General features: G+C 33.6%; 1 protein-coding gene across 6 annotated transcripts in view; it reads right to left on the bottom strand.

Annotated features, from left to right (window-relative positions):
• The window catches only part of KYAT3 (kynurenine aminotransferase 3), a 54,673-nt gene that overhangs the window by 15,723 nt on the left and 20,785 nt on the right, over nucleotides 1-18,165 (bottom strand). For 4 of the 6 annotated variants that reach the window (XM_003767240.4, XM_031969374.1, XM_031969375.1 and 1 more), the window contains 6 exons: nucleotides 15,136-15,285; nucleotides 13,062-13,148; nucleotides 12,284-12,409; nucleotides 12,073-12,193; nucleotides 7,430-7,506; nucleotides 212-301 (listed from right to left, as the gene is read on the bottom strand). In XM_003767240.4, coding sequence (XP_003767288.1) covers nucleotides 212-301; nucleotides 7,430-7,506; nucleotides 12,073-12,193; nucleotides 12,284-12,409; nucleotides 13,062-13,148; nucleotides 15,136-15,285 — 651 coding nt within the window. The remainder of the gene's footprint in view (nucleotides 1-211; nucleotides 302-7,429; nucleotides 7,507-12,072; nucleotides 12,194-12,283; nucleotides 12,410-13,061; nucleotides 13,149-15,135; nucleotides 15,286-18,165) is intronic. The other 2 variants (XM_031969376.1, XM_031969378.1) reach the window with 1 other exon arrangement.

Below are 18,165 nucleotides of genomic sequence, written 5' to 3'. Positions count from 1 at the left end.
ATAAAATACCTAGAATTGATAATGAAAACACTGTCACTGAAATTGGTAATTTTCTCTAAATTGTCCAAATATATTAAGAGTTGGACTTAAGATGGGGTGAAGCTTATTTCTAGGCATGGAGGCAAAAACTTAACTATTTAAAATATACATCACATCAAGTGCTAACTTCAAACAAAAAACTCATAAATTTCCAGGTACCACTTGTACTTACCTGTAAAGGAGTTGCACAAGTATAAATGACATTTTGTTGGACAATCTGCATTTGTCTTATGAGATTCTTGGGACCAATAGACCAACCAAGCTAAGACAGGAAACAGCAAGAGCAAATATAAATAATCTAACTATAACACCAAATTTAAGAGAGTAGAAAATTTTAAAGTTGTATGCAGTTCACAAATTTACAAACATAGTAAAGGCATAAATATGGGAATTGGGACTCATTTTTATCACTTTCTTTTAAAATAAAAATCTATCATTTAGCTTCATTGACCTTAAAGCCTTTACAAACTTTGGGCCAAGAAGACTGTCTGAACAGGAGGATGAAGTCCCAGTTCCCATATATCTGCTCTTGCAAAATCCTTAAGTTCCACTAGAGCAATAGAAATTACAATTAAGTGACCTTTTAAATCCCTTAACTTCTATCACAGACAATAGAAAGAAGGACCCAACAGCAAAGCTAGTATCAGAGTATGGTAGCCTTGAAGGGCAACTAAAGATGGTCCAGGGACATGTGGATGGAAAAGGGCATTCCACTATAGTCAGATACAAGAGGTACTAGATTAATAAACACTGAAACAGAGATGAGACTATCTGTTGTTCAAAGACAGCCTAACTCAGCCCCAGGGCAATTAAGTCATGAATTCTTTGAAATAAAATAACCCTCAGCTTTGTTCTAAGTCCCTTTGTATTTCCACTATGATAGTGATTGAGTAGTGGAAAAGGGACTAAGGATATCATTAATAACAGGTTTTTAGCCATATATAAACATTAATTTGATAGCTGATGACCTAAGAGTAAGGTCCTTGGCCAATAACAGTGAGATAGAAATGAACCATATTGATATTGATGTTATTGCTATAAATGGAAGTTGCAGCTAAAAGGAAGGCTGGCACTTGTTTATTCTTGAAGAGGCAAATAAAGAAGTTAGCAGAGTAAGCTTCAATCTGTGCCTACATTCAACAAGAAATGAGACAAGCCATTTAGTCATCTCTCCTTAAGGCTCATAGAAAACATTAAAGAGATGGGAAAATAATCGCAGATTAAGGGTTAAAATCTGTTGGAAAAAATAAGTAGAGAAATTCTATGAAGAATTATATATCGAGATTTAGTGACACCAAAGTAAAGATGGCCATAAGAAAAAGATGAGAAATCAGATATACAAATACAAGCTCCAATATGACTTATTAAAATAAATTATTAATGCTAAAAATGGGATGAGATAAAGGAAAAGAACACTATTATGTTTATTATAGTTTTCTATAGAACTGTAATGGGGGATAGCTAGGTGACATAGGAGATAAAAGTGCTTGGCCTAGATACAGGAAGACACTCACCTTCCTGAGTTCAAATCTGGCCTCAGACACTTATTAGCTGTGTGATCCTGGACAAATCACTTAATCCTGTCTGCCTCAGTTTCCTCATCTGTAAAATGCACTAGAGAAGAAAATGACAAACCACTCCAGTGTCTTTGCTAAGAAAACCCCAAATGAAGTTACAAAGAATGACATGACTGAAAATGACTGAAAAAAAACATAGAAGTTTAATTTATATAAAGTTGTCATTACAATGAAGAGACCCCAAAAGAGCTCAGATTATTTCAAATATTTGAATCACTATTTCAAACTGCTAGCAAGTATTTAACCTTTTGCCAAGCATGCAATTGTGGTAGCCAAGATCAGCAATCATTCAATTACAGACACCTTTGCAATTTTTTTTTTTTTTTATGGAGGATCATCATGTAAATGATAGGTATTACTGTTTCATAAAATAGCAAAGAGCCTTATTACGTATATGCAGTTCTGGGTTGCAGTTCCAAGGTAGAGAGGAGAGCCTGGATCAGTCACAAGGGAGCAGAGGCTTTGGTCCTTGTGTCAAGGCACAGAGAACTAATGGGACTAGGAGGATAGCTTGCAGTTTCATGGTAGCACGGACCTTCACCAGGAGAGCAGTGTATAAATCTCTCCCCAAATCACACCACCAAAATTTTGCAGAACCCCAGCTTTCCAACCACCTTGCCAAAAAAGCTCTGAAAACAGCAGTGTAAAAATTTTATGAAGCTTGGAACAGTGCCTTCTTTACCCCCAGGTGAGCAGAATCCAACTTTAACAAAATTAAAAGTAAAAAACAAAAACAAAAAAATAGGTGTAAAAATTAGCAAACAACAAAAAAGAAGTTGACTTTAAAAAGTCAATGGTGGCAAAGAAGGCAAAACATAAACTCAGAAGAAGACAATGTGAAAAAAAACTACAACCCCACCCCCTCCAAACAAGAATTCCTGGAAGAGTTAAAGAAAGAGATAAGAGTGAGGAAAGAATTAAGAAATAAAAATGATGCAAGAAAAATGTGAAAAGAAAATTAACAACTTAGTGTTTTTTTTAAATCTCACAAAAAACCCTAAAGATAATAACATCTTAAAAATAGAATTGGCCTAATGGTAAATAAGACACAAAAATCCACTGAAGAATCCCTTAAAAACAATTGGACAAATGGGAAAAGACATACAAAAGCTCAATAAAGAAAATAATTCCTTTTAAAAAATCCCAACAATAGTTTTTTTTTCAAAATACATGCAAAGATAGTTTTTAACATTCATCCTTGCAAAATCTCATATTCCAATTTTTTTCCCCTCCCTTCCTTTCTTTCTCTCTTCCTCTAGTCAGAAAGCAATCCAATATAAGTTTAAAATCTTCAATTCCTCTAAACATATTTCCATGTCTCTCCTGCTGTATGAGAAAAATCAGACCAAAAGGGGAAAAAATAGCATGAGAAAGAAAAACAAACAATAACAACAACAACAAAAAAGTGAAAATAGGTGAAAATATGCTTTTATCTACATTGTTTCCATAGTTCTCTCTCTGGATTTGGTTGGCTCTTTTCATCACAAATCTATTGGAATTGCCTTCAATCACCTCATTGTTGAAAAGAGTCAGGTCCATCACAGTTGATCATCACATAATCTTATTGTTGCTGTGTACAATGTTCTCTTGGTTTTATTCACTTCACTTGGCATTAATTCATGTAAGTTTTTCCAGTTTTTCTTTTTTTTGAAATCAGCCTGCTCATCATTTTTCACAGAATAATAATACATTATATTCATATGACATTTTATCCATTCAATTATCAGTTCCTTGCCTCTACAAAAAAGGCTATTATGTACATTCATACAAGTGAATCCTTTTTCCTTTTTTATATTCTCTTTGGGCTATAGAATCAGTAGGGACACTGCTAGATCAAAGGGTATGCAGAGTTTAATAACTCTTTGGGCATAGTTCCAAATTGCTCTCCAGAATGGTTAGATCAGTTCACAATTTTACCAACAATGTGTTAGTGTCCTAGTTTTCTCACATCCTCTCCAACATTTATTATTATCTTTTCCTGTCATCTTAGGCAATCTGACAAGTGTGAAGTGATACCTCAGAGTCTTTGTATTATTCTAATCAATAGTGATTTAAATAATTTTTATATGTCTAGAAATTATTTTAATTTCTTTGCCGGAAAATTCTTCATATTCTTTGATCATTTATCAATTGGGGAATGGCTTATATTCGTATAAATTTTGATCAATTGTCTCTATATTTTGTAACTGTCTATCAGAAACACTGGATGTAAAAATTTCCCCAAGTTTTCTGTTTCTAATGTTGGCTACATTGGTTTTGTTTGTACAAAATCTTTTAAAATTTAATATAATCAAAATCCATTTTGCATTTCATAATGTTCTTTAGTTGTTCTTTGGCCATAACATCCTCTCTTTTCCTCATATCTGAGAGGTAGACTATCCCTTATTCTCTTAACTTGCATGCAATATTACTCTTTATGTCTTAATCATGAACTCATTTTGATCTTATTTTGGTATAGAGTGTAAGATGTTGGTCAATAGCTAGTTTCTGTCACACTATTTTCCAGTTTTCCCACTAATTTTTGTCAAATAGTGAGTTCTTATCCCAGAAGCTGGAGTCTTTGAGTTTATCAAACACTTGATTACTTTAGGCATTGACGATTGTGTGTTGTGAACCTAACTTATTCCATTGATTCATTATTCTATTTCTTAGCCATTATTAAATGGTTTTGATTACCACTGCTTTATAATATAGTTTTAGGTCTTGTACAGCTAGGTCACCTTCCTTTGCATTTTTTCCCATTAATTTCCTTGAAATTCTTGCCCTTTTGTTCTTCCAGATGAATTTTGTTATTATTTTTTCTAGCTCCATAAAGTAATTTCTTGGCAGTTTGATTGTTATGTCCCTGCATAAGTAAATTAGTTTAAGTAGAATTATTGTTTTTTTATTATATTAGCTTGGCTTGTTCAAGAGTACTTGATATTCTTCCAATTGTTTAGATATAGCTTTATTTGTGTGAAAAAGTGTTTTGTAATTGTGTTCATATAGATCCTGGCTTTGTCTTGGTAGGAAGACATTTGAATATTTTAAATTATCTACAGTTATTTTAAATGGGATTTCTCTTTCTACCTATTGCTATTGGACTTTGTTGGTAACATATAAAAATGCCCATCTATCATTGCCTGACTCTTCTGAAATTCTGTTCACTTTCTTAACTTCTCTCATTTATTTTCTGGTTATATTTATCTAGTTCTGGTAGATGAAGGTTGAGAGTCACCCAATGGTATAGTTTTGTTGTCTATTCTTTCAACTAACTTCTCCTCTAGGAATTTAGATGCTGTATCACTTGGTGCATATGTGTTTAGTATTGATATTATTTCACTATCTATGGTACCCTTTAATAAGATGTAGTTTCCTTCCCCATCTCTTTTAATTACATCTATTTTTGCTTTTGCTTGATCTGAGATCATGATTGCTACCCCTGCCTTTTTTTTTTTTTTTACTTCAGCTGAAGCATAACAGATTCTGTTTCAGCATTTTATTTTTACTCTGTATGCATCTTTCTTCTTCAAATCTCTTTCTTGTAAGCAACATATTGTAGGATTCTGGATTTTAATCCACTCTGGCATTCACTCTTGATTAGAGAAATTCAAATTAGAGCAACTCTAGGGCGCCACCTCACACCTATCAGATAGACTAATGAACTGCTTACTGATAGGAGTACAGAATTGGTTGAACTATTCTGGAGAAAAATTTGGGGCTATGTTCAACATGTTGAAGAACCATGTATGGCCTTTGATCTAATAATATAATTACTGGGTCTGTATCCTAAAAATATCAGTAAAAAGGAAATGGGTCTATATGTACAAAAGTTTTTATAGCAGCTCTTTTAATGATGGCAAAGAATTGGGATAAAGGGATGCTCATTAATTGGTGAATGCCTGAAACAGTTATGGCATATAATAGTGAAGGAGTACTACAGTTCTATGACAAATGATGAGGGGAATAGTTTCAGAAATTATGGCGAGACCCATATAAACTCATGCAAAATGAAATGAGAAGAACTGGGAGATCATTTTAAGTAGTAACAGCAATGTTGTAATGGTCAACTATGAAAGACTGGGCTACTCTGATCAATTCAAATGTTCCATGACAATTCTGAAAGACTTATGATGAAAAAATGCTATCCACTTCTAGAGAGAAAACTGGTTAATTCTGAGTACAAATTGAAATATAATTTTATTTTCTTTATTTTTCTTGCTTTAAAAATATGGCTATTATGGGAATATGTACTGCCCTTATTTACATGTATAAATATGATATACTTCTTGCTTTCTCTGTGGGTAGAAGTATGGAGAGAGTAGATGGGAAGGAATTTGGAGCTCAAAATTTAAAAAGAAAAGAATGTCAAATACATAAATAATGAAATTTTAAAAAAAGAAATCTGGAATTGATGCAACACAATTTTAAAGGAACTCAGGGAATTGTTTTCAAGATACTAGAAGAAAAAAATGATACAAATAATCAGGAAAAATCATGGACTGTATTGTTTTCTCCCCCCAAAGAAATCAATATCTACTAACCCATATATTTACTTTCTCTTTTCTGTTAAATCTTTATGATAACAATTGATATATATCACAGGTCGTCTTATTATTATTATTATTTTGCAGAGGCAATTGGGGTTAAGTGACTTACCCAGGGTTACACAACTAGGAATTATTAAGTGTCTCAGACCAGATTTGAACTCAGGTCCTCCTGACTTCAGGACTGGTGCTCTATCTACTGTGCCACCTAACTGCCCCCAAAGTATTATTTTTGATGAAAGGTGAAGAGAACAAGAGTACATCTTGACAGTTATATAACTGACTGAAATAAGATCCTGCTGTGTTTACTGTTTGTGGATTATGGAAACTGACTTGGTAAAGTGTCACTGTCCTATAGGATATTCTTGGCAGAATCACAGTGAAAAGAGATTCTGTATATGGTAAGATAGTGTAGTCCTTCACGTGTCCTTACTTATAGATGACATTGTGTTGTTGATGGTAACAGTCCTAAAATGTTAATGAGTATGGATGCCATTTCTATTTATTTCCACTAATCAGACAGGCAAATCTGCCTGATAAGCTAGGTTCTGATAAGATAAGATTGTTGTTCATCTCCGAAAATTTTTGAAGAGGGCCAATGACATCATAGGGTAATGTGTTGGGTGTAATTGGATTTAGGTGAAGTAGTCATCATCCTTTGAGATAAGACATTACTGTAATAAAATTAGCCTTTTTTTCCTCACAGTTATAAAATCTTCAGAATATATATATATATATATATATATATATATATATATATACTCTGTTCATTTTATTTTAAATTACCCAATTCTTTTCATTATCTAAAAATATAGCAAAAATTGATAATAGGTCACAAGTACTGAATTTTAGAGCTGGAAAGGGAATTAAGATTAATTTTTTTTTTCCTGAGCCAATTGGGGTTATGTGACTTGCCCAGGGTCACACAGCTAGGAAGTATTAAGTGTCTAAAGTTGGGGATTTAAACGCAGGTCCTCCTGATTCCAGGGCCAGTGTCTATCAACTGTGCCACCTAGCTGCCCCTAAAAACTCCTAATTTTTTGAGATGAAAAAACATGCATAGAAAGATTGTCACCTAACTAGCATATCAATAGCAGATACAACTGCTTTCTCTAGAATTGGCATGCTTTCTCTAGAATAGAGATCAACATGTCCAAGTTTAGGAGAGTTAAAAAAAATTATGTATATATTCTAGTAAAGTCTTCAAATTAAACACAGAAATTTAAAAACACAGAAAGTGAAAATTCATGTCTGTTTTCATCTATAAAATTCTATAATACATTTTACCTTCCAGCCAGTTACACTGAATGTTTTTCCAGCACTTCCTATTGTTATTGTTCTTTCCCACATACCTGGCAAAGTAGCTGTATGGGAAAAAAAATTAAGTTGTTTATCTCTAATGAATTTACCTTCTCTATATTCTGACACTAAATCATGGCATTTTAACTAAAAGTCATTTTGGATTACACAATTAAAGCAAAATATTGACTAAAATATTGTACTGTTTAAGATACCAAAATTCTATATTAGCATAGTATATTTTTGTCTTTGGTATAATTTTTTCTTAAGTGATGATATACAGAGGATTTTGAAAAACCATCATATTGAAGTAGCATTGGACTTTTTGGAAGAGCCCTCAGACACTATCAAATTCTATCAATATCTGGGAAAATAGTCTCCATTCCAGTTGGTATCTGGCCTTTGACTGAAGACTCCTGGAAACTAACTGAAGATTCCTGGAAACTATCTGCCAAGTACTCTTATTTTACTTCTGAATTTCTCTCATTGCTGAAGCGTTCTTTCATCAACCCCCAATTTTATTTTTTACAATCATCCCCTTGCTTTCAGATCTGTCCTCTGGGACCAAGAAAAAGAAATTTAACTCTCTTCCTTAATGTCAGCTATTAAGATAGTTATTGATTTGAATTGAAGACAGTTATTAATTTCTCATTTTCTCCCCTCACCCCCATCCTCTTTTTCTAGGTTAAATATCTTCAGTTCCTTCACATGATTTTTATATGATATGATCCTTCTCGACATACTCAAACTTAATTTCCTTCTCACTGTGTAGTGCTCACAGTCTGATTAGGAAAGAGGGAAAAGTAGTAATTCAGCATGTATTATCAGATAGGGAAATAACAGTGTAGGAGGTTCCAATAAATATTTATGGGAAATAGTATATTCCTGGGCTTATTCTTTTTCTTATAAAAATGAAAACCACAAAGCTTGAAACATTTTACTTAGGCATACTTCCCCAAAAATACTCAAAACTCCCTAAGGTATTATTAATTGTTTACATGTCACTTTACATGGTTGTAATTGGTCAATTCCTCTAAAGGCTATGTCCTATAACTGTTAAAGGATGATTCTAGCACTGACCATCAGTTTCATTGTCTCTGTACCATGGATCTGAGGATTTAGGGAAAAGTTCAAAGGAGGTTACAGATAAGCACACAAATCACTAGCATTGCTACAAGAATCCTCAGTTGCTATCTGGTATTCATTTCTTTTAAATCAGCCAAGGCCTCTCTGTTACTCATAGGTAGTTTATACTTTTACAAGTCAGATGAGAGTTAGAGACATGATAGATAGACCAACTCTAGAAAAAACTGCCTATATGACAACATAAAAATGATACTAGCTTCCTGAAGTATGGTTAGAAACCTTTATTATATTATGTTAAGGAACCACCTTCTCCACTCTGCAAATTGATGTAATAGCCATTGTGCATCTTTCTTGAAACAAATGTCACTGCATTTCATAGAATAGATAAAATTTAATGTGAGAGAATGGCCCTGTCTAAATTGTGAAATAGTGGGCTCATTTTTTCCCTTGTTTTCTTTTTATGGTCTGTGATAAAAACTAAAAAGTTGAGTTTAAAAAGATGTCTTGCTTCTCTTTGGTAAAGCTATTTTATGTTACATTTTTACTTTGAAGGGTTTATAGTTTGTAGGTTTAAACAATAAATTTCATGGTCATTTAAAATGACCTGTTAGAACAATCCTAAATGAAGTTAACTCAAACTCTGGAGCTTTGAGCAGAGCCATTATCATATATATATTTTATGTTGGGCATAAAATACTTTTGGTTCATTAGCTACTCTTCTTCCCCCTTTAAATGAAAATCTTAAAATAAAAGTGATTTCAAATGATTACATTTCTCTAACTTCCTACTGGGGAAAGATTCAAGCCTACATATACCTCAAGCAGTTGTTTATGATAAAATTCTCATGTCAGGTCATAAACTACTCATTCAGGAAAGTACTACATTAAGTAAATAAAAGTCAAAAATCCATCCAACTTGCTATTTTTCTGGACAAAGAGTCAGGGCTCTAAAAAGGGCTTATCCAACCTGGTAGGTCAACTTGTAGTCCCAGATCTTCCAAGGTCAGAAGACTTCAAGGAAGTCAAAAGAATTTTGCATCTCAACCCATGTGGTTTAGGTTACAAATATTTTATCTAAAGCTCCAAATTAAAGTTTTCTTAAATCCTACTATCCACAAAAATGTTATTTGGCCCATTAGTTTGAAGAAGAGGCCCTGAGTAACATCTTTGATGACTCAGCCAGCACTCCTCAGCTTTTTTCCTTACAATCGTCTCCCTTTATGGCTATGGCAAGTTTATCTACCTTCAAGCTTATAGAAGAAGGTGTTCCCTAATTTGTGACAAGAGCCTTTGCCATTTAACAGCAATGGCATACTCCTTTGTCCTCAGAAATTCTGAAAAGCCTCCTTCAAAGGCAAGGTCTTAGAAATATAGGAACCAAATGTATGCAAATGGCAGTGTGGTTTGATGGTCAGAACACAAGGAGAAGACCACCTAGATTGGCAGCCATGGTTTGTAACCTTGGCCAAGTTGGTACATTAATCACTTAAATCCTGTGTCACACCTGCTTCACAGAGTGACATCTAAGATAAGTTTAGGTAAGCAATCTTATTTTATATTACACTATAAATCAACTTAATTTTCTTTCTTGTATTCAATGATCCTTGTTTTTGTTTTTGTTTTTACCTCCAGGTCATTGCTCATATAGATCCCTTAACCTAGAGAAGTGTCTCTTCTGGCAGCTATCAAAATATCATCCATCTTTTAAAACTCAGCTCAAATATCCCATCATTAATGAAGTCTCTGTTGACTCCCCCAACTAATGACATCTGCTCCTTCTCCTTTGGATCATTAGTTCACTGACATCTTTGAGAACAAATTTAATCCACCCTATGCTATAGGCATGTGTATGTATGCTTGTCATCTCTTGACAGTGACTGTCAACTGTGGAAAAGACCCCAAGAAGGATTCTGTTGCAATAGAAACCCTGGCATTATGGGCATTGGTTTGACTTGTTCAGAAGAGATGGTCCAACCCTAGGCAGCACATTCCACACAGAGGAATTAAGGAACAACTTATATTTTGGTGATAAACCAGTTAGTCATTACTAACTAGATTTTTGTGGTCTAAGGGCTGTCTTCATCTTATCAGGAAGCCAGATAGCATGGCAAAACAGGCTTGGGGGTTTGGTCTTGGGTTTGTGCTTTTTTTCATTTCAAGGGGCAGGGAAGGGAGTCTCCGAGGTAGAAGCTTAAGCCATAGGGACTTTGAGTTTTAAGATTCCAGGGAAGTTGTTGCAATCTGCACAGGAAGGAACTCTTGAGAGCCTGGAATTCTAGAAAGATGGTCCAGAGGGCTTTGGACTTAAAATGTTGCAAGAACTGAGCTGAGCTGAGAGCCTAATTCCCCTATCATTGTGGTGGGTAAAGGAGCTATCTTTGTTCTGGCTAAGCTGTTAAGTAACTGGCTGTCCTCCCCACCCTGTCTGGAATTCTCTTCCTCCTCATCTCTGCTTCCTGTCTTTCTTCTACAAGAAACCTTTCCTCATTTCCCTTAATGGTAGTAATGCCTTCCTTCTGTTAATCTTCTCCAAATTATTCTATAACTATCCTGTCTGTACATGGTTGTTTGTATTCTGTTTCTACATTATGAGTTCCTTAAGAACAGAAGACTGTCTTATCTTCATTTATATCCCCAGTGCTTAGTACAGTACAGTTAATAAATATTAAGTATTAACTGACTGTAATTCAATATAATAACCTCAAATCTCCCCTAGGTTATGACTATTCATGCATAAATCCTTATAACTACTGGCTATTCTTGGAGATAAAAGGATTATTACAGGTTATCTAGGCAAACTCCAAAGCTCTACCTGAATCCAATGAAAAAAAGTGTGTATATGCATATATATATATATATATATATATATATATATATATATATGTATATACATATATATATAAACATATATATATTTACCTACCTAAGTACTCATGTAGATAGTATGAAGATGAGTTAATAATGAAGGTGAATTTAAACATATTTTCAAAATATTTTATTTCAGAAACGTACAAAAAGATTGGCAACTTTATTATTTTAGAAACCATATGAATATTGCACATTCTTGTGATAAAGATATGATATAATGAAATTTTTTTTTGATTTGTCATTTCATAAGTCCCTCTACCAGAAAACATTCTGCAATTGCTGATAAAATGTACCTTGGATATTGCAAGTCTAAGTGACTTTCTCAGGATTCTGTGTCAGTAATGTATCAGACGTGCGACTTGCACCCAAGTGTTCCAGACTATCAGACCAGCTTTCTATATGCCACCATGCTGGTCCTCTATTGCACACACTAAAGTAAATCTTTAGTTTTACAAAAGTTTTACAAAACTTTTTTTTTTTTTTTTACAAAAAACAAAAAATTGTTGTGATTCCAGAATTGCTAAAAAGGAGAATTTACCTTACCTAATGCTATTCTCTTGTATTTTTAGGTGTCCAAGGTAAACAACCAATATCTGGTTTTAAGAAACAGGTTAGCTGGTTGTTCCACACAGATCCAGACTTAAACTTAAGATTATGGATCTACAAAATAATTAGTACCTATTTTAGTGTGTTTACGTCCAGTGTACACCAGCCATTCATAAACCTCATCACTGATGCAAATGATGTCATATTTAATACAAAGATCAGCAATTCCTTGAAGCTCTTCTTTGGAAAATATCTAAAATACAAAAATATATAAAGGAATGTGTTACTCAATACACATAAAACCTATAAATTTTAGTAACTAGGGCAAAGGAGAAAGACTTACCTTACCAGTGGGATTGTGTGGAGTATTTATTATAAGAGCTTTGGTTTTTGAACTAAATTTACTTTCCAGTTCTTCAAGATCTAATATCCATGAGGCACTGGTCCAATCTTTTCCCTTAGTAGGTTTCTAGGATGTAAAGATGAAAAATGAAGGTATGATTTAATTTAAAATATGTAATTATTGTCACTGAGCAAACAAAAATTTAAAAAATAAGTGAAGAAAGCATTATAGAAAGTTAAGGTAAAGGAAGTCTTATTAAGACGAACAAGGAAAGTAAATATAAAATATTGGGTTATTGTCCTGCTTTAGTGTCCCTAGGAGGCTTGATGTATACATTTACATTTGGTTAGAGGGGAGAACAATTTGCTAACATCCCACGTCTGCATTAGAATATATGCTCCTAAAGGGAACCTATCTTAGCTTGGCTAATTGGAATCTTTTAGCTACAATTTTAGATAGTTAATATTATACTTTGCCTTAATGTATTAGTTAAGTGGGTGGAAATTTTAAGAAATCATACCATTCTTAAAGGCTCATAAGTTTTTTGAGAGAAAAGAGATCTATAAAACTACAAAGTATTTCTTAAAATTGAGCTGCTATTATTGTTTTTTGGTACCAGTTGTTGATAATCAAGGCCAAAGATCCAATAATTACTTAGAAGAGATGCTGTTCCACACTATCATTGTCCAGAATAACCACACAATCCTTTGGAAGGATGTTTTGGATCTCTCCCTGATGATCCCCTGGCCTTTCATAGTTACCTGGTCAGCATACTCACAAGGCGTAAGGGGAGAGAGACAGGAATTGCTCCAGCCATCTTTATCATGGGCTCGTAGCAGTCAAAGAAAGGCTCAACAATGATCACCTGAGAAAGGGCCAAACAGTAAGCATCATTTAAGCACTCTGGGACAGTTTCTGCAGTCATTATTGATCTCTACCTGCCTGACTTCTCCCAAATCTATGTCCATCTCCCTCCACATCTCATTCTCTTCATATACTTTTCTTTCCAGGCCCAGGCCAGTGCGGGCTTCTTTATGAAGTTGCATTCTTTTTCCCTTCACAAATTTTTTGCATGTTAGCACATAAGTTAATGATCACTGATGCAAAGTAATCTTTTTGAAGGCAGTGATATAATCACTTATATCTTTGTAGCAGTCCAATTGAGCAAGAATTTATTAATCATTAAATATCAATTATGCACCAGCTACTGTGCTAGAAAACAAAAAAGAAACATTCCCTGCACTTTCAGAGTTTAAATTCAGTATAGGGGGTGGGGGTGGACAGGTCATATTCCTGAAGTTCTTAAAAAAAACTTACATTTAAAATTAATTGTTAAAGTAATTGTTAAAAAAAAAAAAGTAAAGTAATTGTTAAAAAAACAATTACATACAAAAACAATTTTTAATATTTGTTTCTTAAAATTTTGAGTTCCAAATTCTCTTCCTCCCTCCCTCCCTTCCTTCTCCCTATCTTCCCTGCTGCAGATGGTAAGCAATTTGATATAGAATCAACATGAGTAGTCATGCAAAATATATTTCCATATTAGTTATATCATGTAGTCTTGAAGGAAGCTAGGGATAAGAAGGCAATGGTGAGGAAGGTGAGAATTCAGGTTTCCAAGGCCCAGAGGCCAGGGATGAAATGAAATCTTTGGGGAAGAAAAATCAAATCAGTTTGACTGCAATATGGCTGAAGTGTCCAATTCACAGCAGGCCAAAAATGCAATGTGGATAGTTTTAATTTGTGGTTTTCTAAATCAACATGTAGGCCTGTCCATATCTGTTTGAGTTTGACACCCTGATGTAGAGTGCATGGAGAAAAAGACATAGGAAGATGAATGAATATCAGTAGCAAGGATTATTAAGTCAAGGAGGAAAATTCAGATATCTGTATATAATAAATGCACAAAATATGAAAATTATAGATCCTAATAGAAATGATAACATAAGAATCATAGACTTGATAGAATGGCATCATGACTGGAATATGAACATGAAAGAGTGAACATGATTCCTAAAGAGAAAATGAGATGATTGGAGCAGTGGAGAAGCATTGCAGATGTAACCTGTCGACCAGGACCCTTCTGCTTCTCTGCACCCCCTATTCCTTCTCTGAGACTCTGGGTTTACAAAGTCAAATCTAATCTTGGAGGCTTGCACATGACAGTCACTTAAAAGTGTACTTAAAAAAAAGATACTAGGTCAATGGGTATCTGTTTCATCATCACCTAATTATTTATACTTGTGCTTTATTTCTTTGACTAAATTTCTGATTTTATTCGAACGTCCATAATGGATGGCAGGTCAATGTAACTACTGATTAGAGTTCTCAAGTCTTTCAAAGTAGTTTTTCTTTACAATGTTGTTGCTATCATAATGCCCCCCCCCAAAAAAAAAAAAAACTGTTCCTTTGATTTTGCTCACTTTATTCTTTATCTGTTTATACAAGTCTTCCCAGGTTGTTTTGTTTTGTTTTTTTTTTTTTGTCATTTTAATGTTATATTAAAATTTCACTACATTCCTAGGCCATAATTCCCCAATTGATGGATATCCTTTAGTTTTCAGATGGCAATAAAAAAGGAGTTGTTATTATCCCAACTTGATTGTAAATTTCTGAAGGCAATGACTTAAGTGAGTTACCAATCTTTCAATCAATCAGTCAATCAATAAAAACCAAGCTATGCATCTATCTTCTATAATTTCCAGGATTTAATGTAGTGAAATATGAGGAGGGGGATTTTTATGAAATTTTTTCTCTATATAAATAAACTTTAAAATATGCCAAAGCAGGAAAGAAGGCAGGTTTGATAATTTGATAATTAAGCTACATTTAATATAACAGAAACAACTTACTTCTTCTTCTTCATTAACTAATCCTTGTATAGCATTAAAAAGAGATCCATATCCTCCCACTGTCACTATTGTTTCATGATTTGGATCAATTGATCTGCCATAAAAATTTTCATATAGAGAAGATAAAGCTTGCACAAGTGATGGATGACCCTGTCCAGATCAAAGAAAAGATATCTTAAATTGTGTTCCTTTCAGTTTAAATGCTTAAACTTCTGCCAAAATAACTTATATTTTAAAAATATTATAAAGCAATTGAAAATATACATTATTAAAATTACCATATCTCTGTGTACTTATGTCCAGTTTCTAAAATAGCAGCTATTTTATCATCAGGGGTAGATATTTTATCATTAAAAGGTAGCTGTCTTTTATCATTAAAACTGTGTAAATCTGGAAAAATATGCTACAATATTTCCTAGAATTTTATAAAAATTCTCATGTGTATGAGTAGTATTTTATTATTGATAAAAATAGTACTGAATGTGAATATAATTTGCATATAATAGCATTAGTTTGTGGCATAGAAAGTCAGTTCTAAGAGTCCTACCAAACTCCTTTTTTGAAACAAATATGGTACTGATATCTAAACCAAAAAGAGCAAAAACAGAGAAAGTTAATTATAGACCAATTTCGTTAATGAATATGGATACAAAAATCTTAAAGAAAATGCTAGGTAGGAGACTACAATAAAATATTATAAAAAGTATACATCAATATAGGATGGTTTAACATAAGGAAAACTATTAATATTAATTGTATCAATGATAAAAAAATCATTCTCTTAGATGCAGAAAATCTTTGACAAATAGAATATTCATTCTTATTAAAATATTTGAGATGGTAAAGAAAAGACTCACCTGAATTATCCCCCAAACCCTTCCAAATACTTTTAAATAAAGACTCTAAACAAATTTTAAAGCAGAAAAACCCACAAAAAGATGGAGTGAAATGATTTTCCAGCCCAAGACAATTTAGAAGGTAGATAGGAACAATCTGATGCAATAGAGGTGAGAGTATAGTAGTCCAGTGCAGGATCCAGCAAATTAGGAATAGGTCTGGGAGCCAATGAATCATCAGCAGCAAGAGCTGTTTTTCTAGCTCTCTCAGACCATAAATAGCAAAGGGGTTGAACAACTTGATCAGAAGGAGATTACGGAAGTATCTTTGTTAGAACAGAAGTAGGACTACTGCTTTGTTCATAGTTGACTCTCAGTTGTGGTTCTGGGCTGCAGTCCCCAGGTGAGGAGCAGCACATTACCACACTGGAGCTTGCAGCCATAAAGGATCAGGAACTCTTCACAATTTCAGAGCAGAAAATAATACATGTGGTCACTCAAAGATCAGAACACAGGCCAGGAGATTAGTAAACATAGCTCTTATTAGGAAAGAACTGAAAACTCTGAAAATAGCTGTACAAAGTTCTGAATCTTGGAACAGCACACCCTCCACCTTGGAAGGAAGGCCCTACACTTAACAAAAAGTTAAAAGTCAAGTATCAGGCTGGAAAACTAAGCAAGTAACAGAAGATCAATACACACACTAAGAAGATAACAAAGTCAAAGCTAAGCCTCAAATAAAAATATAAATTGGTTTCAGGCCATGGAAGAACTCAAAAAAGGATTTTGAAAATCAAGTAAGAGAGATAGAGAAAGAATTGAGAAGAAAAATGAGATTAATGCAAGAAAATCATGAAAAACAAGGAAATATTTTGATAAAGGAGACAAAAACATACTGAATAAAATAATACTTTAAAAAACAAACTAGACCAAATGGTCAAGGAAGTACAAAAAGTCATTGAGGAAAAGAATGCCTTATAAAGAAAAATTGGCCAAATGGAAAGAGAGGCACAAAAATTCAAGAAAATGATTCCTTTAAAAGTAGAATTGCATAAATGGCAAAGGATGACAAAATTCTCGCTAAGGAAAATGATTTCTTGAAAATTAAAATTGAACAAATGGAAGCTAATGACTTACTGAGAAAACAAGAAATAATAAAATAAAACCAAATAAGTGAAAAATTATGTGAGATATTTCATTGGAAAAACAACTGAGCTGGAACATAGATTAAGAAGAGATACTTAAGAATTATTCTACTCACTGGAACCTACATCATCTTTCAAAGAATTGTTAAGGAAAACTGCCATGACATTCTAGAATCAGAGGGTAAATTAGAAACTACAAGAATCCACTGATTTTCTCCTGAAGGAGATCCCCAAATGGAAACTCCCATGAATATTATAGCCAAATTCAAGAGCAGGTCAAAGAGAAAATATTGCAAGCAGCCAGAAAGAAACAGTTATATAGTAACAGTGAGATGAACACAAGATTTAGCAGCTTCTACATTAAAAGACTGGAGATTTTGGAATATGGTATTATGTAGGGCAAAGGAGTTAGGATTATAATCAAGGATTCACCTATCCAGAAAAACTGAGTATCATTCTTCAGGGGAAAAAGAAGACATTCAATGAAATGAAGGTTTTTGAAGGTTTCTTAATGAAAAGACCAAAACTGAATAGAAAATTTTACTTTCAAATGTAAAATTCAAGAGAAGCATAAAAAGGTAAACAATAGAGGGAAATCATAAGGGACTTAATAAGGTTAAATTGTTTGCATTCCTATATGGGAAAACAATACTTGTAACTTTCTCATTATTATGGCAGTTAAAAGGAGTAGATGTAGACAGAGGGCAGTTGAATTTGAAAGGATGATATCTTTAAAAAAATTAAGGCATGAGAGAAGAATGTACCAGGAGAAAGGGAGAGATAAAATGGAGTAATTTATTTCATATAAAAGAGGCAAGAAAAAGTTTTTGCAGTGAAGAGAAGAACAGGGAGGTAAAGGAGAGTGAGGGAATCTTGTTATCATTAGAATTAGCTCAAAGAAGGAATAACATGCATGCTCATTTAGTGTAGAAATCTATCTTACTCTACAGGAAAGTGGAAGGGGAAAGGGATGGAGGGGGTGGTGAGAGAAGGGAGGATAGATCAGTAGAGAGGATAGTCAGGAGCAAAAACCACTTTTGAGGAGGGAC

Source organism: Sarcophilus harrisii, chromosome 4 (assembly GCF_902635505.1).
Source record: "Sarcophilus harrisii chromosome 4, mSarHar1.11, whole genome shotgun sequence".
NCBI lineage: Eukaryota > Metazoa > Chordata > Mammalia > Dasyuromorphia > Dasyuridae > Sarcophilus > Sarcophilus harrisii.
The sequence above is the reverse complement of the archived record's forward strand: the minus strand, read 5'-3'. Positions and strand labels throughout refer to the sequence as shown.